The following is a 22,848-nucleotide window of genomic DNA, read 5'->3' as shown; positions in this document are numbered from 1 at the left end:
AGTACTCCATGATACGTCTAAAGATTCGATGTGACAAGGAATCTGAAAAAATTTGTAATTTTTTTTTGAACTAAACAAGGCCCTAAACAAGGCCTGAGGATGGCTCGTCGGCGGTATCGCACGAGGGCGACCGACGTGCACCGGACGCCAATCTGCCCGCTCGACCATGCACCTGTCGTGTGTGCTGCGTGCACGGAGAGGGAAATGAATCAATGCTTTTTGTTTCTCACGTGATAAGGGGAATTGGCTTCGTTCGGCTGCCGGTATTTTGTTTCTCCTGTGATTAAAGGAATTCTCCTCCCATCATTAGAGGAATGCCGAGGAAGTATTTTTGTTTTTCTAGATTTTTTAATTTATTAAGTAATTCATAAAATCTGAAAACAAATCAACTGCTCAGATTTATCTGAGATATTACCTCCTAGTAGGTAAAGAGTGTAACTTAGCATTTGTCCTTGTCTTTTATTTATATAAACAATTTTTGAAAATTCATAATCTGTGAGTGAATTTTCAGAATCTTAGGTCAAACGCAGGGACAGAAAAAAAAAAAGAGGCAAAATGTTTTACAATAGCCACACACAAAGACAAGACAGTGTGTACAACGACTGCACCGTACTATACAAGTTTCCAAGCTAACTACAGTTATTAGCATCTAATAAGCCGCCCGCGCGTAAGCCACATGCCACCAAAGCAAAGGAGCCGGCAGAGCCGGAGAAAAGTGCATCCAGCTCATAACAAGGAGTGAGTCACCAATAATACCCAGCTATCTTCTAGTGGATTAATTAAGTTCCTTCGTCCTATCCAAAGGCCAGCCCATTGCTCGTCATGTGTCGTAAACAATTATTGGCTGATCATACAACGATTTAGTTGCGCTATATGTTGAATAACGACTAGACGCTGCATAATGGTCTCAAGTAAAATAAAATTATGTAAATTTGTCAATAAGCATTTGTTCGGGGTCACCATGGAACATTTCACTTTAAACAAGTTATATGGCCCATGGGTAACAATTCATCGAAGATGTATATATCTCTAATCATACATACATTAAATAGACGTATCAATTCTATGTTATTGAATATGGTGTCTCCTTTGTACACAATTGGCATAGTGCCATTATCAAGGTCATAGCCCAATGGTAGGGAAAGAGCACTCCCTTGTTGGCATCCAATCATCTATGATGTAATGCATGATATAATTTGTCCTCATCCTCATGCCGCTTAGATGAACACAGTGAAATTGACCCGATGTTGGCACAGAGGATTGGATTTTGTTGCATCTCTGCATATGTGAGGACTCAAGATCCATGGGCGATTGTTTTAGGAGATGTCTAGCCAACATCTGGTTGATTTAGCTTTTTCTATTAACAGAATTTTTTCACATATACTTACACTCTCTTATAGTTATATTTACACCACCTTATTACTATTTTTATAATGATTTCTTCACTGTAATTTATTAGACATAGTGATGTAATTTGAGAATACCACAGATATATGACATTTTTTTAAAAAAAATACAAATTATTTCTATACATTCCAAATGTTATAAAAATATATGTCAAATTATTCACAAATATCATCAAATTATTCACAAATTTTAGAACAAATTATGCAGATGAAAACAAACGAACCAGAAAGGTGATCTGCTTCACACTAGCTAGCTTGCGAAATTGCGTTGTGTAGGGACGGTTACTCGGACGTGATCATCCGCGACGTGCACTGCAGACCAGGCCACGACATTAGTATCGGCGGGCAGCGGGCTTGGCCTTGGCAAGAGTGGTGCCTCGGCGGATCAAGCGGCTCAGAATCCGGTTGATTGGAAGCTCCAAATCAACCGGTTGACCATTAGCATTTCTCTAGTTTTTACCATTGAGTTCAAAATATGGCAAAACCAAGATCTCTCTATAGTTAAATAAATGTTACATACGTCATTTGTTCTACTCATAATCTATGTTAAAATCCGTGGAATACTTTAAATTCAAGGGAATAGATTTTCAACAGCGCTTCTTCCCTTGAAATCCCTCACTTCTTCTATGGTTTCCAGCTTATGGAGGATTGCTATGCATGCCGGCCACTTCCTAGGCCTTGTTTAGTTTCAAAATATTTTGCAAAATCGACACTGTAGCTCTTTCGTTTGTATTTGACAAATATTATCCAACCATAGACTAACTAGGTTCAAAAGATTCGTCTCGTCAATTTCGACCAAACTGTGTAATTATTTTTTATTTTTATCTATATTTAATACTTCATGCATGTGTCTAAAGATTCGATATGACGGGGATCTGAAAAATTTTGCAAAATTTTTTGGAAGTAAACAAGGCCCTAGCTAGACGACAAGGAAGCAAACAAACCGTTCAGATGCTGGACATTTTTGCCTAAAAAATGCACAGACATGGTCACACGAAGGTGAGCTCAGGTCGTCAGAAAACAGAAAGGAAAACGAAGAAGAGCTCTGGTTGACTAGTTCACTATAAAAGCCTAGCCAAGCTAGTGAGAACAACACATCGGTGCGAAGCACACCCATGGCTTCTGCCAAAGAAAATGTTCCTCTGGCGCCGCCCCAACCGTTGCCACGACAAAGCAGAAGCAGACCGCGTCCTCCGCCACCGCCACCGCTGCGGCCAAAGATGGCCAACGGCGCCACTGAGCCGCCGGCAAGCGGCGGCGTCAAGTGCACGTGTTTCCGCCTAACCAGCCGCACCAAGAAGCCTCTGCCGCCGCATCCGGCGCCGAAGCTCCGCAGCGCCAGCAACAGGAGCGCAGTCGCTCCAGACGTGCTGGCTGCGGCGGCGGCGGCGGCGTCCCAGTCCCAGCGCGTCACCTTCCGGGCGTCGGCGCCGCCCCTCTCCACGCGGTGGCCGTCGTCACCGTCAGCTCCTGCTGGCAGCGGCGGGAGCGTCGTCACGCCGGGGAGGGCGTCGGCGTCGTCGGCGGTGGCACCGACGATGAAAGCCGGCGCCGCGACGGCGTCGTCCTCGTCCTTCTCGCACTGGCGCTGCCGGTCGCTGTCGTCGCCCCGGGTCATGCCACACGGCGAGCGCGCGTCCTTCTCTTTCGCCGTGTCGCCGTCCAGCTGCATGAGCACGCCAAAGATACCACACGGGTGGCAGCACAAGTAGCTGGCGTTCGTTCGATCGGCGCCTCAGCACCAAGCTCCGTGTGCTTTTGTGTATTTAAATTTGGTTAGTCTGTCTTCAAAAATGAGATGATGTGCGTCGTGGATGCGTAGTGAGCAGCTTTCCTTTCATATAATATATACGGAGTATATGTATCGATTTCATGAACCTATATCAGGCTATCATCCAAGTTTGACTAGGTACTTCTGTGTGAACTAATTTTTTTTAGACTGAAAAATTAGCGGCCTACGTAACTCTAGCTAGCTAGTTTTTGCTAATTTTTAATGTCAACTACTAAGTAAGTCCTTCTGCTAAAAGAAATTACTAAGTAAATCATAGTTGATTTAAAGCCAAATTTCTCAGGGATTGTATAGGAATTTCACAATAAACGGAAACAAAGCACCACCGTGTAGCGTTTATATGGTGTTTAACATAGGCTAAACGACCGTTTAGACGAACAATATTGCAAGCACGCATGAAAGGGTGGTTGAATCTATCCATGATTCGATGTGATCTAACATGGACGCCTGGTCTTCTTCCGGTGTCAAACTACAAAACTAAGGGAATGTTCGGTAGAGCTTCACATAATTTCATATTTGTTTTTTAAAAAAAACTGATCCACTCCCAACTTTTTCAAGTGAATGCTCCAATTCTGCACATTTCATATCTGTAAAAAACTTGGATCCCCAAGATCCACAAAATCCATAGAGCACCTCAAGGGGTGCTATGCAAATAGTAATTTCATGGAGTTAATGAAAATTTACTCACCACTACACAGGTACTAGTTCGATTTCTTCTTCCTTCTCTCTTCGGTTTCTTGTTGTTTGGGCTGCTCGCCATGCTAATTACTCTTGCTTGTAGTCTCGGATGGCACAATAAAATCATCATTAGTAGTGGAAGTAGAACCAATAGAGGGATTTCCATCTGAATTCCCATAAGAACCAATTATCATAGATTTAATTTTAGAAATAGGCACGTTACTATCTGCGGTGGCAAAACTGCCCTGGTTTATTGTCGCAAAAAAAAACTGCCGTGGTTTATAGCTAAGTGGCCATGGCGCCCAAACTCCTGCTGAAGCATGGACATCCACCTTCTTAATAACATCCTAACGATCCGTACTTCCCAGTCCTAGTCCATGCAATACCCTAAAAACAGATTTCATTCCTGAGTTTCCAAACAGATCAAAGAACAACTAAGGACAACTCCAACAATCGACTTTTAAGCTATCTCTAAGCATTTTTTTCACATTTTAATAAAAGAGAGGAAAAAAGCTAGCTCTTAATCAAGAGCTAAGCTCTTACACATATTTCAAAGCTATATGAGTGTCATGTGGAGCTATCTAGTTTAAAAATTATGTGTTAAAAGTTAGCACTATTAGAGAAATTAGCTTAAACCAGCTCAGAGAGATTGCGTGCACAATCCAATGTCTTATTTGCCAACCACAAACGGCTACAGATTCAAAACTGCATCCCACCTTTTTTTTTTGGTTTCCTTTGAGGCCTTGTTTAGTTCAAAAAAAAATTAAAAAAATTCAGATTCTCCGTCACATTGAATCTATAGTTGCATGCATGGAGCATTAAATATAGATGAAAATAAAAATTAATTACACAGTTCACCTATAATTTGCAAGATAAATCTTTTGAGCTTAATTAGTCTATAATTAAATAATATTTATCAAATACAAATGAAAGTACTATAGTGTCTATTTTGTTGGAACTAAACAAGGCCTTAGCAAAACTACAGCCCACCTATTTTTTGAGAGGTGTTTCGGCTAGCAAAGGCCCACGCCCACGCAACAAAGTAACAAACCTACCAGCCCATTAGCCCACCATATGACACCGAGGAAAACAGCACGTGCAGACAAAACACGTTTTTTTTAAAAAAAACAAAACACGTTTTTTAGGCCCGACGCCGCTGAGACGCTGACCCACCAATAGAAATCCGCGACCAGCGATGACCACCTAGCACGGCCCCACCACCCTCCCACCAACCAGCCCCACGAGACCTGCCATATCGGAGCGCCAATAGACAGCTCGGCCAGCGAGCGTCCCACCCAAAAGTCCAAAGCCCCCCCACCAGCCAGCCACCATCCTCCTCTTCCTCGAAACCGTCGAACGCACGCACCGCGCCGCCGCGTAGCCTCGCCTCGCCTCACCGTCGCCGGCCGCCGATTCGACGCGACGCGGCTTCGAATCTGGAAAAGGCACCGATGGGGGCGAAGCGGGCGGTGCTGGTGGGCATCAACTACCCGGGCACCAAAGCGGAGCTCAAGGGGTGCCACAACGACGTCGCTCGCATGCGCCGGTGCCTCGTCGACCGCTTCGGCTTCGACGAGTCCGGCATCCGCGTCCTCATCGATGACGGCTCCGCGCTGAAGCCCACGGGGGCCAACATCCGGCGGGAACTCGCGCGCCTCGTCGGGGACGCGCGGCCCGGGGACCTGCTCTTCTTCCACTACAGCGGGCACGGCACACGGCTGCCCGCCGAGACCGGGCAGGACGACGACACCGGATACGACGAGTGCATCGTGCCCTGCGACATGAACCTTATCACAGGTGTGCGAGTTCTGCCCCTCTGTTGCTTGCTTGTTGCTATGGTGGGTCGGGCTAATCGAGAAGTGGGGATCGAATTGTAGGTGGGGTTTCAGAATAACAAAATCTGATTGCTATGCGTTTAATTTGTGACTGGACATGGTAGCATTGTGGTAATGTAAGTGAATGATTGGATTGGTTCGTACGTGACTATGAATTCATATTGCACAAATTTTATTTGAACCAGAAATGGATATGATTCTAGGCCAGTAACAAAAAATATTTCAGATGTCTACTCATAACCAGGATCTGCATGTTCAAAAAGATGGTGCTAATAATTTAGATCCACATTATGTGTTTACTTTACCAGAGGGATACTATACATTGTAAGTTTCTAGCTTGAGAGTTCAAAATGCAATTTCTGAAAGGCCGAAACTGTTCTGATCACTTTGACAATAGTGAAAAATGGTAACAAAATTGTAAGTTTTCTTACAAACAGAGTTTTTCTCCTCAAGAAAAAGCTTTCTTACAAACAGAGTTTATCTCCTTAAAAAAATGATAAAATTTGGGCCAAAAAGATCCCCACTCACCAACTCTAGCCCAAGTCCCTAAATTAAACCCTTAAATTTTTATTTACATGCTATGATAAAAAAAGTAGAGGCTCAAATTAAGACCCAACTCCAACCCACCTCCTAAACAAGTAGGATAGGGGGTTCTAGATGTGAGGGGCTGAAACTATAATTTAGGAGGGCATGAAAAATGGGAGGGGAGGTGGGTTGGAGTTGATTTTTTTGAATCAAGTCCCTAGATTTAGAATAGGGACTTGTTTAGGAGGTGGGTTGGAGTTGCTCAGCAAACAGCTATGCCTGAATCCAATTGTGTGCCATTTTACCTAGTTCATGTTTGGATGCTCCATTCATAGAGGTTAAAAAAAGTAACTGATGTTTTTTTTATGCACTGCAGACCAAGATTTCACGGAGCTTGTGCAAAAAATCCCCAGTGGCTGTCTCTTTACCATAGTTTCTGATTCGTGCCACAGTGGTGGACTACTTGACAAGACGAAGGAACAGATTGGCCACAGCACCAAGCTGAACCAGACCCAGCGCCGGGAACTTGAAGAACGGCCTGCTTCTGACACTAGCTTCCGGGAATTCCTCAAAGATACTGTTCGGGACGTGTTTGAGTCTAAAGGAATTCACCTGCCCCACCGTAGCCATAGCCACCGGCAAGGTCACGGTGACGACGATGATGCTGAAGAGTCACGCTACATCAACACAGCCGATGCCCATGTCAAAAACCGGTCGCTACCTCTCTCGACATTGATCGAGATGCTCAAGGAGAAGACTGGGAAGGATGACGTTGATGTAGGCTCAATCCGGCTAACACTATTTAACCTCTTTGGAGACGACGCCAGTCCGAAGATAAAGAAGTTCATGAAGGTCATGCTGAACAAGTTACAGCAGGGACAGCATGGTGGCATTGTGGGCTTCATGGGCGCCCTGGCACAGGAATTCCTGAAAGCCAAGCTTGATGGCAAGGAAGAAGAGCTCGACCCAGCCATGAAACAAAATGTGCACAGCGACCAAGAGGTGTATGCCGGGACGACGGCGAGGGTGCCAAGCAACGGTGTCCTGATCAGTGGGTGCCAGACCGACCAGACGTCTGCGGACGCGACCACACCGAAGGGTGTGTCCTACGGTGCGCTCAGCAATGCCATCCAGGCCATCCTCTCGGAGCGCGGGAAGGTAACAAACAAGGAGCTCGTGCTGAAAGCGCGCAAGATGCTGTCGAAACAGGGCTACACCCAACAGCCTGGGCTCTACTGCAGCGATGAGAATGCGAGTGTGGCTTTCATATGCTGATTCATTGGGTTTGTCCTATGGATTGCAATATTTGTATATTGTCACTTTATGGTGTCCATGTGAGGTTGACTGGTGGTTATGTTTTTCGATGAAATTTGGGAATGGATTGTTTCTTCGCAGGATGACATTCTTTGAGGTTACTATGTTTAACCACATTGACTTTTCAAAGAAAAAAAATGTTTAACCACATGACCGGTACACCGAGTTTCATGTTTGATCATAATAGTAAATAAAATATTATTTCTCAGAATATTACAAAGCTGTATTTTTCATTCTTTTTTCTTTTGTCATGATGCATTATATATTTCATAGAGATGGGCATTTGTAGCTCCAAAAATTCTTTAAACTCTAATTTCATTCTAGACAGGTTAGCCAAGTGCTGAAGTGCAAGGAAGGCATGAGTGTAGAGAGAGAGAGAGAGAGTGTGTGTGTGTGTTGAGTGCCTTTTGCTCTAGTTTTTCGATTTATATTGGAATTATGATGGGAGAAAGCTAGAACCTGAGATGTATAGTTCCTTTTGAATAAATTGAAGTTTGATGTATTAATTTCGTGCTTATATCTTTATCTTATGGATCCAAGATTTCTTTTTTTTTTCTAGTTTTGGCCATCTTTTGTATGGATTTTCTATCTATTGTTTTCGCTAAGTTTTTTTTATCCAGCATTTATATCTCAAGTTTCCCCCTTAAAAAACTATCTTTTGCTAGATTTTATGATTTCTTTTTTGCGGGATGTTTCAGGTTGATTCTTGTGCACGTATATGAACTCAAGGGAACATATAATATATAAGTTTGCCGATAAACAAAATTCCCACGAGCACGTTGAGTTCTTATTTTAAAGTTTTTTTGACAAAATTCCAATTTGAGTAAGGAGTTATAAAATTCTTGTTCCATAAAAAAAAAGATATAAAATTCTCGGTAAAACCTGGATCTTTTTGGTAAGATCTTGTGCGAATACCCTTACCATGTGCTTGGGAAGCTACAATTAAAATTGCATGAATTTTGGAAGTCATTCAGATGTTAATTTAAGGATGGTGCGAAACTATTGAACTTTTTTGTGGAATTTGTACCCTTCAACTTAAGACCTTAATGCATTTGATAGTGTGCTTTGGTGTGAATTTTCTTTTTTAAAAAAACAAGATACGATGAGCTTGAAAATTAGCTCGCGCGCTGTATCCTTCCGCTAGCTCAAACCATATTTTACTCCCCTCGCGAACTGCATGCGACATATGAATGTACTCGTACACGGTGACCCTCGTCCGCGTCTCCAACGAATAGAAAATAGCGAGGGAGGAATGAACTCTGCACCTCGCACGAGGGCACCGGCACTCGATCTCCACCAACTCTGCACGAGCTGCCAGATCGGCGCCAAAGAAAGGCCAATCGACAACTCGTTGCCGCACGCACCAACCCGATCGAGTTCCATTCCGGCCGCCACCAGCGCACCACCTCAATAACCACGCGAGGAAGCACAAGCGCGTCGCCTGCTTCAACTACCCTGGCCGGAACGACGAGCTGAAGGGCTGCTTCAACGACGTGACGCGCATGCGCCGCTGCCTCGTGGAGCGCTTCGGGTTCGACGAAGCCGACATCCGCGTCCTCGCCGACGCCGACCCGTCCACGCCGGCGCCCACGGGGGCCAACATCCGGCAGGAGCTCGAGCGCCTTGTCGGGGACGCCCGGCCCGGGGACACGCTCTTCTTCCACTACAGCGGCCACGGGATGCAGCTGCCCGCGGAGACCGGGCAGGACGACGACACCGGGTACGACGAGTGCATAGTGCCATGCGACGGCAACCTCATCAAAGGTGCGCCGGCCGGGCTCTGCCTGTACTTACCCTCTAATTAGTTTGTTGTTAGTTCTTTTCGAACTCAATTGACTGGAGTTGTGGTACTGGGGTTGCTATATTTTTAGTGCCTGAATGAATTTTTAGAATTTTATGATTTCCAGTGCCCGGTTTCCATTCAAAAAACTGAACCAACACTTGCCATCATTTCTAAAAAAAACTCTAGTTTTTTTCCTAAATCATATTTATACTGAAATTTATATTTAAATTCATGGATTATTTGTTTTTAATAATGTGTGAATTTAAGAGTCACTTTAGATTATTTTCCATATAGTGTTACTTTATTTTTTTGTAAACAGTGGAGGTGGTTGTCTTGTATGCAAATTTAGAGGTTTTAGATTATTTTTTCCTAATAGCATAGGTGGGTAAGTTAGATGTGCCTACAGAGTACTTTATGTTGGTTTTCAAATAATATGGGTGGATAGATGTTGCTATATTTTCATAATGACATATATAAATGTGCCCGATTAGGTTTAAATTCGAACTAAGCATTGTAAGTACAATTTCATAAGATATCTTTCAGTCTTTCACCCATACGCGCCTGAGGATTCAGACCTGAATAATGATACTAAATTTTCAGGCATGTACAAACTGCAGACCAAGATTTCAAGGAGCTCGTGGCAAAAGTCCCAGATGGCTGCATCTTCACCATAGTTTCAGACTCGTGCCACAGTGGCGGGCTGATCGACAAGACCAAGGAGCAGATCGGGAACAGCACTCGGCAGAACAAAACCGAGCACCCGGCCGAGCGAGTCACGCGGCGGCATCCTTTCGGTGCCATTGCCTTCCTCCTACGGATCGTCCATGGCGTGTTCGATTCACTAGGCATCCACCTGCCTCGCCTCGTCGTCCAGAGTGGAGGAACGGAGACGAACACGAAGGCAGCAGGGGCCACCGCCAGCATAAAAAGCCGGTCGCTGCCCCTCTCGGCGTTCATCAAGATGCTCCGGGAGACCACCGGCGAGGACGACGTCGGCGTGGGCATGATCCGGACGACGCAGTTCCGTCACTTCGGCAACGACGCGAGCCCCAAGATCAAGAAGTTCGTCCAGGTCATGGCAGTGGCAGGCAACAAGCTCCGGCAGGACGGCAAGCAGCTGGAGGGAAACGAGGCGAGACAGGTGGACACTCTCGATCGGGCCCTGGAACAAGATCAGGTGCACGGCGACGGCGGCATCAAGGAGGTGTATGCCGGCACCACGGCGAGCGCGCCGCCGCCCCTGCCTCGCAACGGCGTCCTGATCAGCGGCTGCCAGACGGACCAGACCTCGGGGGACGCCACCACGGCGGAGGGCGTGTCCTACGGCTTGCTCAGCAACGCCGTCCAGACCATCCTCGCCAGGAAGCACGACGGGGCGGTGACGAATAGGGAACTGGTGCTCAGAGCGCGGGAGCTGCTGTCCAAACAGGGGGTCACTACTCAGCAACCTGGCCTTTACTGCAGCGATGAGCATGCCAGTTTGCCTTTCATATGCTCGAGTAGAGACGCAAGCGGCTAGCCCATTACACGACTGTATTATTTTTCTATGGTATGTGGTGGCTATGATTGTTGAAATTGAGAATGAGACTGTTATGCACAAAATGATCTCTTTGTGCCTATATATTTAATCATATGATTCGTACACTTGTTCTAAGCTTTCTCAAAGTTTTTCATTTCTAAAAAGAAGAAGATGGCTACTCTTACGAATAGTCTGCGGTTAACACTAAGGCTTCTTTGCTCGTGTCAATGCCAAAGTGAATATTTTCAACGGAAAAAATGGTGATGGATTTGTACCTACCAAATAACCCAAATAAGCTTTGGTTAAATTCCTCGCAATTTTTTTTACTTACATTTAAGCTAACCCGATGCGATTGTTCCCAGTGCAAGGCCGCTTTAGCTGACGTCGACACCCACCAGCAATACAAAAATGCGCGGGGTGGTGGTGGCAATGAGCACCTCGCGCGGCAGCACTCCGGAGCTCCACCAGCCCAGCACGCACGAGGTGCCAGGCCACAACGCCAATTGCCCTCCTGCGTCACCGTACCAACCAGACCATCATTTCCAGCCGCCAACACCTCCATCGCCGAACGCGTCGAAGCGCGGCGGCCTCTCGTCCGGCGGCGGCGGCGCAGAAGCGATGGGGCAGAAGCGCGCCGTGCTGGTGGGCATCAACTACCCGGGCACGGACGGGGAGCTGAAGGGATGCCTGAACGACGTGGCCCGCATGCGGCGCTGCCTGGTGGAGCGCTTCGGGTTCGACGAGGCCGGCATCCGCGTCCTGGCCGACGCCGACCCGTCCACGCCGCCGCCCACGGGGGCCAACATCCGGCTGGAGCTCGAGCGGCTCGTGGCGGGCGCGCGCCCCGGGGACGCGCTCTTCTTCCACTACAGCGGCCACGGCCTGCAGCTCCCCGCCGAGACCGGGGAGGACGACGACACCGGCTACGACGAGTGCATCGTGCCATGCGACCTCAACCTGATCAAAGGTATGCTGTGCGCTCCCTTCTGTTTGCTCTGCTCTGAGGCCACTGTTCGTGTCTGACGGTTAGGTTCTAGCCTTTCATACAGCATTCCGATCGAGTGTATGGTAAGATGAATTTAGTAGCTACAGGGTTTGCATGGGTCGCAAAATCGATCATGTAATGAACGACTAGATAATTTTGTGGGCTCGCTAGACGGTAAGCCTGACAAGCCCAGGACACGATTCAGAAATTCAAAGAGAAACCTACGAGATAAGCTAGTTCAGTATGTGGAGCCATAGTGATGTGTTTTTTTTAAGTACTAAGAAATGGAGAATGCTAACTGAAGCCGGAAGCAAATAGCCAGAAGGATTTGTTTTTGAGCAACAGTTGTCGTTAATTAAGAATGTTAATTTTGTTTTGGCCCAGTCTTCAGAGTCTCAAAAGCAATATTCTGAGTTTTGCCTGTTGTTTTTCCATAAAACTATACCATTTCCAAGTTCCAAAATTAGTATAGCTTGAAAGTATTTTCAAAATACTCATTGTAGCCGTACAGTTTTCAAAAGACTTTGACCTTGCAGCATCACTGTAGCTATACAGTTTTTATACACTATACAGATACTAACAAAATGGGTACACGCTGGTAAAAAAAATATTTTTAAGTACAATACACCTACTAGCTATTGCGTTTTTCCCAGGTGTAAATGTGATCTTTTAGGCTGTACTATGCTATCAATTGTGCATCCCTATAGCCAAGGTAGGTTTAGTTTTGGTGAGTTCAACAAGCTGGCCACGTTAGAATCAGCCGATTCATAAATCATAGCCCGCCTAACTCTGTAATCCTAATCCGTGATCGTTTCATTCGACAACCTGTTCGGTTGATGGTTTTTCTAGAGCTCCCTCGTCAAAGGTCGTCCTGATCTGATCTCCATGCATATGCTGCACTGCAGACCAAGATTTCACGGAGCTCGTGGCCAAGGTCCCTGACGGGTGCCGCTTCACCATGGTCTCAGACTCGTGCCACAGCGGCGGCCTGATCGACAAGACCAAGGAGCAGATCGGCAACAGCACCAAGCAGAACAGGACCCAGCAGCGCCGAGAGCGCGAAATGAAGCCTCCTCCTGGTTCCGGCTCCGGGACCGGACTCTGCGCCTCCCTCGCGCAAATCGTCCGTGGCGTGCTCGAGTCTCTCGCGGCCGGCATCCACTGCAGTCGCCGTAGCCAGCAGCAGGGCAGCAACGTCCAGAGCGGAGGCGGCCAGGAGCCGGCGGATGACACGAAGGCGGCGAAGGGCGGCAGCATCGGCAACCGGTCGCTGCCGCTGTCGACGTTCATCCAGATGCTCAAGGACAAGACCGGACGGCACGATGTCGGCGTGGGCTCCATCCGCACGACGCTGTTCCACCACTTCGGCGACGAGGCGAGCCCCAAGGTGAAGAGGTTCATGAAGGTCATGGTGGGCAAGCTCCGGCACGACGGCAGGGAAGCGGAGCACTCGCACACTCCCGCTCCCTGGGAGGCGGAGGCCCTGGCACAGGAGCAGGACACGCATAACGTCGAGGAAGTGTACGCGGGGCTGCCGCCGCGGAACGGCGTCCTCATCAGCGGGTGCCAGACGGACGAGACCTCGGCGGACGCCACCACGGCCGACGGCATGTCCTACGGCGCGCTGAGCAATGCGATCCAGACCATCCTCGCCGGCAACGGCAAGAAGCGCGGGGCGGCGGCGGTGACGAACCGTGAGCTGGTGGTCAGGGCGCGGGAGCTGCTGTCCAAGCAGGGGTACACGCAGCAGCCCGGGCTCTACTGCAGCGATGAGCACGCCAGGCTGCCTTTCATCTGCTGAGACGAAATAAACGTTTGAGCACCGTGTCGAGTGAATTTCAGGCTTCATCTGTGGATGCTACGCCGTCTGTGTAACAAAAATGAGACTTTTTTTTATGAGTTTATATTTCCTCACAAAAATCGATACTTTTTATTGCCGGGAGACGTTGACCTCCGCGGTCGCCAGGCGGCATTGTCTCAGTTTTACTGGCCAAGCTTTGCAGCCGGCAGTGTTCTTGCCCGCGATGAATTCCCTCTACCGGAATAGAACAGACTATCATCGTCAGTAAAAAAAATTGCATGAACTGAGATCTACTAGCAATTTGTTTGGCAGAATATGCTTTGGACAAATCCAGTAAGCTCACGCCTCACGGCCTCACGGGCACCGCTAGTGATCCCAAGTTTCCAAAGCGTGGGACTAGGAAGGGACGGCGATCCCAGATCACACAAAGGACAGGGGGGAAATCGAAGCCACCGAGCCCCCACACGTCGCCATCGCCCATCGCATCGCCGTGATCGATCACCGCCGTCTCCTCCCCCACACACCCACCGGAACCGTCGTCCCGACCTCTCGCCAGCGATAAGCCTTCCCCACCTTTTCATCCACAAAGCCCTCTATACGACCCACAAGACCCCGCTCCTCCCGCGCTCCCGAATCACTCCCTCTCGGTCTCTCCGCTCCACCCGCCGCCGCCGCCGCCGCCGTCCGAATCCCAATGGCGTCCGCGGCCGCCGCGCCAACCTCCCTCTCCCTCGCGGCCCGCGCGGCCACCAGGGCAGCCACCGCCGCCGCTGCCGCCGCCGCCCCGCTGCGCAGGGGAGGCCTCGCCGCGGCGTGCCAGCCGGCGCGGTCGCTGGCGTTCGCGGCGGGCGACGCGCGGCTCGCGGTCCACGTCGCGTCGCGGTGCCGGCAGGCGTCCTCCGCGCGCGGCACGCGGGCCATGGCCACCATGGCCAAGAAGAGCGTCGGGGACCTCACGGAGGCCGACCTCGAGGGGAAGCGCGTCTTCGTGCGCGCCGACCTCAACGTGCCGCTCGACGAGAACCAGAACATCACCGACGACACCCGCATCCGGGCCGCCGTACCCACCATCCAGTACCTCATCAGCAAGGGCGCCAAGGTCATCCTCTCAAGCCACTTGGTGAGTTCCCGGCCCTCCAGCCTTCCCGTATATCGTCTGATTTGGGGAAGTAATGCTCTTCGCATGCATAGACAATGTAGGAGTTCAGTACTCCTTGGATCCAGGTGTTTGTGATAGTCTGATTTGCTTTGGTTAAGTAATACGTACTATATGGACACTGGCTATTAGTTGTGATTTTGCTTCCTGTGTTATATGATTTTAGCTTATCTTCAACATAGCTAATTATCACTTCTATTTTCGCTTTTGGGCATAAACTGGGAATTACTGCAAAGGTGAAAGAGAACCCTTGTAGAAAAAAAAACCTTACAAAAGTAGAAAAAAACTGATATTTTTAATTCAGCGTCTATTTGTGACTTCTGTTTTAGAAAACTGGAACCCAACTGTTGCTCTCCGCATACACTCACAATGTATGAGCCAAGGACCTGCACAGTGATAGTGTTTAATTTAATCAAATTTGTGATTTTATATATGCACACTGGCTATTAATTGCAGATTTGCTTCTTGTGTTCAATGATAATTTTATGAAAGATAGCTGAACCAATTTATTTTTCTCAGATGGCTGCTTAATTTTCTTTTCATCCAATTAGGGTTAATATCCTCCCTTTTGCTCTGGATGTGCAGGGTCGCCCTAAGGGTTTTACACCCAAGTTTAGCTTAGGTCCCATTGTAGGACGGTTGTCTGAGCTTCTTGGCATTCAGGTATTGATTTATTCTACATCATTGGTACTTCTAATTAAATCACATGTGCTAATTGATTGTTCTGACTAAAGCATATCTATACCCACAAATAGGTGCAAAAGGCCGAGGATGTTATTGGCCCTGAAGTTGAGAAGCTGGTGGACGCCTTGCCCATTGGTGGGGTTTTGCTCCTGGAGAACGTAAGATTCTACAAGGAAGAGGAGAAGAATGACCCAGAGTTTGCACAGAAGCTTGCCTCCCTAGCAGATCTTTATGTCAATGATGCATTTGGAACAGCCCACAGGGCACATGCATCGACTGAGGGAGTTACCAAGTTTCTGAAGCCTTCTGTTGCAGGGTTCCTTTTGCAGAAGGTTATCTTTCTTTTTCTTTGTTTACATGTTCCATTTTGTAACTCAGGAACTATGAAAGATAGGAACAAAGAGAAAAATGCTACATAAAACAGAAAATTATGATTCTTTTCTCTTTCCCCTCAATCTCAATCTGATCCTTATATTTAACAAAATCAATGTGCAGGAACTTGACTACCTTGTCGGAGCTGTCTCAAGCCCTAAACGCCCATTTGCTGCCATCGTGGGTGGTTCAAAGGTGTCATCCAAGATTGGGGTTATTGAATCCCTGTTGGAAAAGTGTGATATCCTTCTCTTGGGTGGTGGTATGATCTTCACATTTTACAAGGCACAAGGTCTCTCTGTTGGTGCTTCATTGGTTGAGGAAGACAAACTTGATCTTGCAACATCTCTCCTTGCAAAGGCTAAGGAAAAGGGTGTCTCCCTTTTGTTGCCAACCGATGTTGTCATTGCTGATAAGTTTGCCCCTGATGCTAACAGCCAGGTTTGTTGCATCTTCTCCTTTCCTAATCAGCCGATCTTTTGTAGTGAAGTTGAAGCATCCCTCGGTTCTGCATAGGAAGAAACTTGACCACATAATTTTTCTACAGATTGTTCCAGCATCTGCAATTCCTGATGGTTGGATGGGGCTGGATATTGGCCCAGATGCTGTTACTTCATTCAACGCAGCCCTGGATACATGCCAGACGGTCATCTGGAACGGGCCCATGGGTGTTTTCGAATTTGACAAGTTTGCTGTAGGAACTGAGGTAAAGCACTGCTCAAACATGCTGATGCAGCTTAGCTATCGAACTGAGGACTGAGGAGAGGTTACAATGAAAGAAACCTAACCCTGCTATCTCTTTTGTAGGCTGTGGCAAAGAAGTTGGCAGAACTTAGCGCCAAGGGTGTCACAACTATCATTGGAGGTGGAGACTCTGTTGCCGCTGTTGAGAAGGTGGGAGTTGCTGACGTTATGAGCCACATTTCCACGGGAGGTGGTGCCAGCTTGGAATTGTTGGAAGGAAAGGAGCTTCCAGGAGTTGTTGCATTGGATGAAGCCATCCCTGTGGCTGTATGAAGCAAGCTTTCATTTTGTTTCATCTCCATCTTCACGTGCCATTGTATACTTGCTACATTCTTGCTTGCTCCTCGTCAGCCGCTCTAAATGTAAGAGATCAATGTGTTTATAGAGCTACTGGAAATCGTTTGAACAACGAAACAAATAATATGTGCTTACCGAGTCATCTTTCCTTGGTAACGTAACTAGTGACATAAAAAACCTTCAAGGGTAACCTATATAGCCTATTCAACCATTGGCAACTAGGAGCTTTATCATTTGTGTTTCGTTATGGAGGTTGCTATTGAAAATTTCTGGACAATGGCATTGTAAAATTTCTGTCTGTTCTCAGACACTAGCTGGAATTTTTTCGCTTTAGTTCCTCTTTTGACTATTTGAGGCTTTGAGCAATTCTGACGGGCTTTGTTCTAAGATGCCATCAACATCTTCAGAGTATGGAAATACAGAAAAAGAATTCAGCAGAAAACATAAACTGCAGAGTTAACAAACTGATATGGAGTATCTGAAAACATCGTTGCTTTTGGGTGGGAAAATTGGTTGTGTAGCATCATCATGACTTCCAGAAACTACCATCAAAACAGGTCACTCCTGTAAATACAAATAATTGTCGCTTTTGGTTTTTGTTTGACTGAATTTATAGAAAATGAGTGCAACATTTGTATCTCCAAATAAATTTATTATAAAAATAGATTCAACGATCTGTCTAATAATATCAATTATGTAATATAAGTACTAATATTTTATATACATATTTAGTCAAAATTGTTTCTCAAAAACCGAAAACAATAATTATTTAGGGACGGAAGTATGTTCTAAATTATAAATCGCTTTGTTCTTTTACAACAATTTTACTATATATCTAAATACAACATATTCTAGATGTATAGCAAAATCTATATAAAAAATCAAAAACAATTTATAATTTAGAAACATATATATATGAAAAAAATCAAAGATGAGGGACCACCACCGAAAGGTGCAGAGTTATTTGGAAGTCCTTGGGATGGAAATGTGCCAGAAAAAGTGTATTTTTCCTCCGCCAACTTTAACGAAAGTCCGTCTTTTATCCCTCAACTCCAAAACAGGGCAAATCACCTCCCTCAACTTTTCAAACCGTGCATTTTACCTCCCTGGAGTGGTTTCGAAGGCGGTTTTGCTATAATGAATAATGGTTTGCTACAGTAACAGTGATTTTGTATTTTCCTTTTTAAATTATTTCGACTGAATTTTTGAAAAATCATAGTAAATCACAAAATGGAAAATCCAATTTTTTAAGACTCCACATAAGTATATCTACATATTAGACATATAATATGATATGGTTTCGTATAAAATTTTTGCTATAAAGGTTTTGTCCTTTCTTTTTTTATTTATTTGGCTGAATCTTTGAAAAATCATAGTAAATCATAGAAAAGTCATAAAATAGAAAAACTAATTTTCTTAGACTCCCCATGAGTATATATACATAATGAACATGTAATATATGTGTGTTTTAGTCCAACAAAATAATTATAGAACTGCAGCTATGAATTATTTCAATTACTTACCAAAAAAGCAGAGATCTAAAGGTACAACAAAAAAGTTATACTAAAGCATACATTATATATTTACTATGTAGATATGGTCATGTGAAGTCTAAAAAAATTATATTTTATATTTTATGATTTCTATAGTTTACTATGATTTTTCAAATATTTAGCCAAAATAAATAAAAAAGACAAAGACAAAACCTTTATAGCAAAAACTTTGTACTAAAGCATACCATATATATGTTCATTGTGTAGATATCGTTATGTGGAGTCTAGCAAAATTAGATGTTCTATTTTATGATTTTTTTGTGATTTACTATGATTTTTCAAAGATTCAACCAAAATAATTTAAAAAGAAAAAGACAAAACCACATCATTGTAGCAAAAACACTATGTACTAGCAAAACTGCCTTCGAAATTGTTCCTGAAAGATAAAATACATGATTTAAAAAGTTAAGAGAGGTGGTTTACCTGGATTTAGAGTTGACAGAGAAAAAAATGGTCTTTTGTGAAAGTTAGAGAGAGAAAGTTGACTTTTTTCAAATGTGCCGATCCGGACATGACCTTATTAATGGCCTCAGGACCAATTTGTACGGCTTCAGCCTCCCTGGCCCTCGGGACCCGTTTGGCACGACTCACAGGTCGTCAGCCTCGTCTGTTCGCGACCTCGCATCGCACGGCAGCGATCTCCGTCAGTGCACGAGCTTTGCCGACGGTGAGCGACTTGCTGCTTCCGCGGCATCAGCGCCGGTGAGAGCCACCCGCCTACCCGCTTGTGTCTCCCTCCCTCTACACCCTTCCCTTCCACCCAATTTTTTTTTTTCCAAGCCCTAGCCATAGCTTTCCTCCAGGGATTTGTGCTGACGGCAATCTCTGCCAGACACGCCTGGGAACCAGAAGATCCACTTCAGCTAGCCTCCGGAGAATCGGAGCCCGGGAGGAGGGGTATTGTTCGTCTTTCCACTGCAGGTAGCTTTTGTTCGTCTTTCCACTCCGGGCACTCCCAGTACTGTAACTAGGGATGCATAAGTTTTCTTTTCCTTAGATCATTAGTTCGGTCTGAAACCAATCAAAATAAATTAATTTGGATTTGAAAAGAAGAAAATTGGTATGAAAATGAACTAATAAGGGAGTGACACCCCACTTTCACGTTGCATCCCAGTTCCCTATCTGTAACCCATAGAGCTGAATTCCAGTTCCATTCACTTTGCCTTTTGCAGCTCTCAACCAAACAGCACCTTAGGCCTTAGCTGCACATTGTCACGCAGCCAATTTTAAGCCTCATAAATGCCAGCTTAGTAAAATCAAATGAATGTCACTTCTCACTGATACAGAAATATAATGTTGGTACCAAGTAGTGCCAGTACATATTTAAAAATAACAGAATGGTAAGAGTAAAATGGTATCGGTCCGCTGCCTAGGAATCCTATCTGAAACTAGCACCATGAACCGCAGCAGCTGGCTAGAAAGCAGACGTCGATGAATGGATTGGAGCATGTTCTCTCTCTATTTGAATGAAACCTATGGCTTGAACAGATTCAGCAGTGGCTTGGCTTCTTGTTCCTCTTGGTTGCTTCCATCCTGTAACTCCTGTGCCTGTTCAGTTTTCAGCAGATGGAAGGCAGTCAGCACAACATATTTGAAGCGATTGTTATCAGGAGAAATGGAGAAGACTGAACAAGAAAAACAAGCTAGGTTCATCGGATCGAAAGCCCTTTCATGAATGTTGACCAGTGCAATTCTATAACAAACCTGTCTTGAAGAGCTTGGCGAGCCATTGTCCGGCTTGAAACCAGGAGGACACCATGGGTAGAATGCAGATGCTTTGCAGTCTCTGATGCCCATCACGTCAGGATCACGAATGGATGTGGCAGAAGAGGCTGTGGCAGCGGTGTCCATCACGCCAATGGCCAGAGGAATTGCATTATTACCATAAGTCAGCGGATTGTCATCTGCTGGCTCCATTTTGATGGGCAGATCATGGAGAGCAACCATATCCCTGGCTGGGCCTGAATGTGAGGATGCCAAGCCACCTATGGTATTCACCATGGCGTCCTGCGTTGCCAGTGTTGACTGGTATCTCTCTCCAGCTGTTGCTGGCATATAACATGCAGCTAGGTGAGGTGCTGGAGCTCTCATGATGCCATTCGGCCCCATCCCACCTCTTTTAGGCTGGGTAAAGGCTGACGCTCGGAAAGCCCGAGGTGCAATAGATGTGGAGCTTCCCTTGAAGTTCAGGCCATAGTTATTGGTGCTTGCCATGACTGGTATTATTGGTCGGCTGTCTCCAGCCAGCGATGCCATGGCAGATGTGAGAGGTTGAGGGGCAGGAGCTCTCTGGATGCCATGTGAGGACAGACCACCGCTGTTCCACCCAAATGGCAACGTCGTAGGACGAGCAGGAATGCCATTGGAGCTTGTGCCTTGATCTGAAGAGTTTGCAATGGCCATCAACATCTGTTGTTTGTCTCTGGTTGATGCAATGGGGAATAGTGGAAGGCATGGTGTTGGAGCTCTTGGAACTAGCATACCGCTAAAGCTTGGCTCAAAAATCAGCCCCACACTATGAGCCGGGACAGATGGGGTGATCTGTGAGTGCATCCAAGTGATGTTGCTCCCCTTCAAATTTGGTTCATCATGAGAGACTGGAGGCGCCAAGCTTAGCCAGGATGCAGCATCTTTAAGCTCCTTTCCTTTCAGGTTTTTCCTGGAAACAGTGAAACGTCAGTTTTCTTCTCATGTACTCTGATATGCTAGCGTTCAGAATGCCATGCTCGTTCTACTAAATGTCAGGCCGGAGCATATGGAAATTGATTATTTGGGAGTAATAAGTATAGCTACCAGAATTCTGTTGTCATATTTTTTAGGATCTTCAGCAGCGCTTTAAGCTCCGGCGACCACTGAAAATCCTGCTTGTTCCTTGCCGGCTTCAGGTAATTGGTCTGCAGAACTCCCACAATGCTCCCGTCTTTGTTTGAGAATCTATTGGGGGGAATGAAGGGCTGGAATATTTTGGAATTGAAGCGGTATCAATAATAGGATCATGCCATAGAACCAATTTTTTGCATAGATTTTCTGATTGTTTTGGCTTTTAAAAAGCAAAAGAAGAAATTTAAAACTCACCAGGATAAGGCGCTGTTTATAGTAGAAACAGAATCGATCTGCATCTGCTACTCCATCTAAGAATCCTAGCACCTGAGTTCAGTGAAATAGACAACGATGAAATGAGAGTTTAGAAGCCAGGAATTGCTAGAAATATAAGCACCGATGCTAAATGGACAAAGACATCGCTTGACATAGGTTCGTATACTTTTAGTGCTATGTACATGGTTAGACATTTGAGGAAATCAATTTGAAGAAAATGTGGCATACCACTTCATCGTCCCTTTCTGCCATGCTGCGCCTGAATTTAATGCATTGACTCTGCTTGAGCTCAGTCACAAGGTTACGACGCTTAACCTCTTGTCCCCGAAGAATGATTCTAAAGTGCTTTGGTAGGCCCCGATACAAGATGGAAGCATAGGCCTGCAGAGAATGGCATTTAACAACATATAAACAAACGATTTGAGGAAAATAATTCTTGTAAGTTAAAGAAGTGTATGTAACACTTGCCCTGAGAGATCTCCTGTATTGATATACCAAATTACTTTGATCCCCTGCAGCTTCGTTTTCTTGATGCATTGTTTGTGGTACACTAATTCTAATATCCTGCAATAAGCAAGGAGGAATTGATGAACTATTCGATAACGAGGAGTGTGTACAGGTAAGAATTTATGAACAGAATGGGCATCCATGTGGAAAAAAAAAGAAATTGTAATTCATGATATAAACTCCATGATAACAGTAGACATGTCACAGTAGTAGAATCCTTTCTTGGATGTCATAACATCAAAATACAAATGATATGCCAGTAAGCTAGTATTGATACTCTATCTAATCAGTATGTATTTGTTACCTTTGTGTCAGTGTTGAAGTCGAGATCCAAGTGGCCTTCAGTGCTGCCTAACAGGTTGAACACAATGATTTTTGTTCCATGTGGGCCGATGTCGTTAAACTGTTTAGCAGCAGACACATCAACAAACAGTTCTCTAGGTCAATTATTTCAGTAGCACATGGTTTCAAACAAAATTCAGTAATTATGGTTAGAAACGAGAGCATGCATTGCATGTAGTAATGTAACTATTGTTGAACCACAGGACTGAATAAGCATATCAAAACACACATTTTGTAGCAGCTCTTCCTCTGAATTGTAGGGCGACAATTTCAGCAGCATTGACATATTGATACAGAACTGCCCTGGCTCGCGTTCATATCCTGTGGTTTCACCTGTCACTGGATCATATTCGTAATGCACCTAAAGCAAGAAAAAAAAAGTACCATGGAACATGTTAGCATTTTTGGTCCTCAGACATCATGGTCAGTGCCAAATGAGCATTATGTGCCACACACATACCA

The 22,848-nt window shown here is 45.6% G+C and overlaps 4 protein-coding genes across 4 annotated transcripts; all 4 read left to right on the top strand.

Moving 5' to 3' along the window:
* Positions 2,518–3,164, top strand: LOC8064188 (formin-like protein 6). Its single transcript, XM_021446818.1, has one exon. It carries the CDS (start codon positions 2,522–2,524, stop codon positions 3,116–3,118), a length of 597 nt encoding a protein of 198 aa, XP_021302493.1. The 5' UTR covers positions 2,518–2,521; the 3' UTR covers positions 3,119–3,164.
* LOC8064187 (metacaspase-5) lies at positions 5,152–7,685 on the top strand. Its single transcript, XM_002441271.2, has 2 exons — positions 5,152–5,670; positions 6,610–7,685. Exons 1-2 carry the CDS (start codon positions 5,325–5,327, stop codon positions 7,506–7,508), a joined length of 1,245 nt encoding a protein of 414 aa, XP_002441316.1. The 5' UTR covers positions 5,152–5,324; the 3' UTR covers positions 7,509–7,685.
* LOC8064185 lies at positions 8,795–13,814 on the top strand. Its single transcript, XM_002441269.2, has 4 exons — positions 8,795–9,311; positions 9,948–10,848; positions 11,248–11,816; positions 12,740–13,814. Exons 1-4 carry the CDS (start codon positions 9,050–9,052, stop codon positions 13,633–13,635), a joined length of 2,628 nt encoding a protein of 875 aa, XP_002441314.2. The 5' UTR covers positions 8,795–9,049; the 3' UTR covers positions 13,636–13,814.
* LOC8077052 (phosphoglycerate kinase, chloroplastic) lies at positions 14,236–17,221 on the top strand. Its single transcript, XM_002441268.2, has 6 exons — positions 14,236–14,755; positions 15,377–15,454; positions 15,547–15,807; positions 15,971–16,288; positions 16,395–16,553; positions 16,655–17,221. The coding sequence occupies exons 1-6, from the start codon at positions 14,330–14,332 to the stop codon at positions 16,862–16,864; spliced, it is 1,452 nt and encodes a 483-aa protein (XP_002441313.1). The 5' UTR covers positions 14,236–14,329; the 3' UTR covers positions 16,865–17,221.

Source organism: Sorghum bicolor, chromosome 9, assembly GCF_000003195.3.
Source record: "Sorghum bicolor cultivar BTx623 chromosome 9, Sorghum_bicolor_NCBIv3, whole genome shotgun sequence".
Taxonomy (NCBI): Eukaryota; Viridiplantae; Streptophyta; class Magnoliopsida; order Poales; family Poaceae; genus Sorghum; species Sorghum bicolor.
Note: the sequence above shows the minus strand (reverse complement) of the source record. Positions and strands in the feature narration are given on the sequence as shown.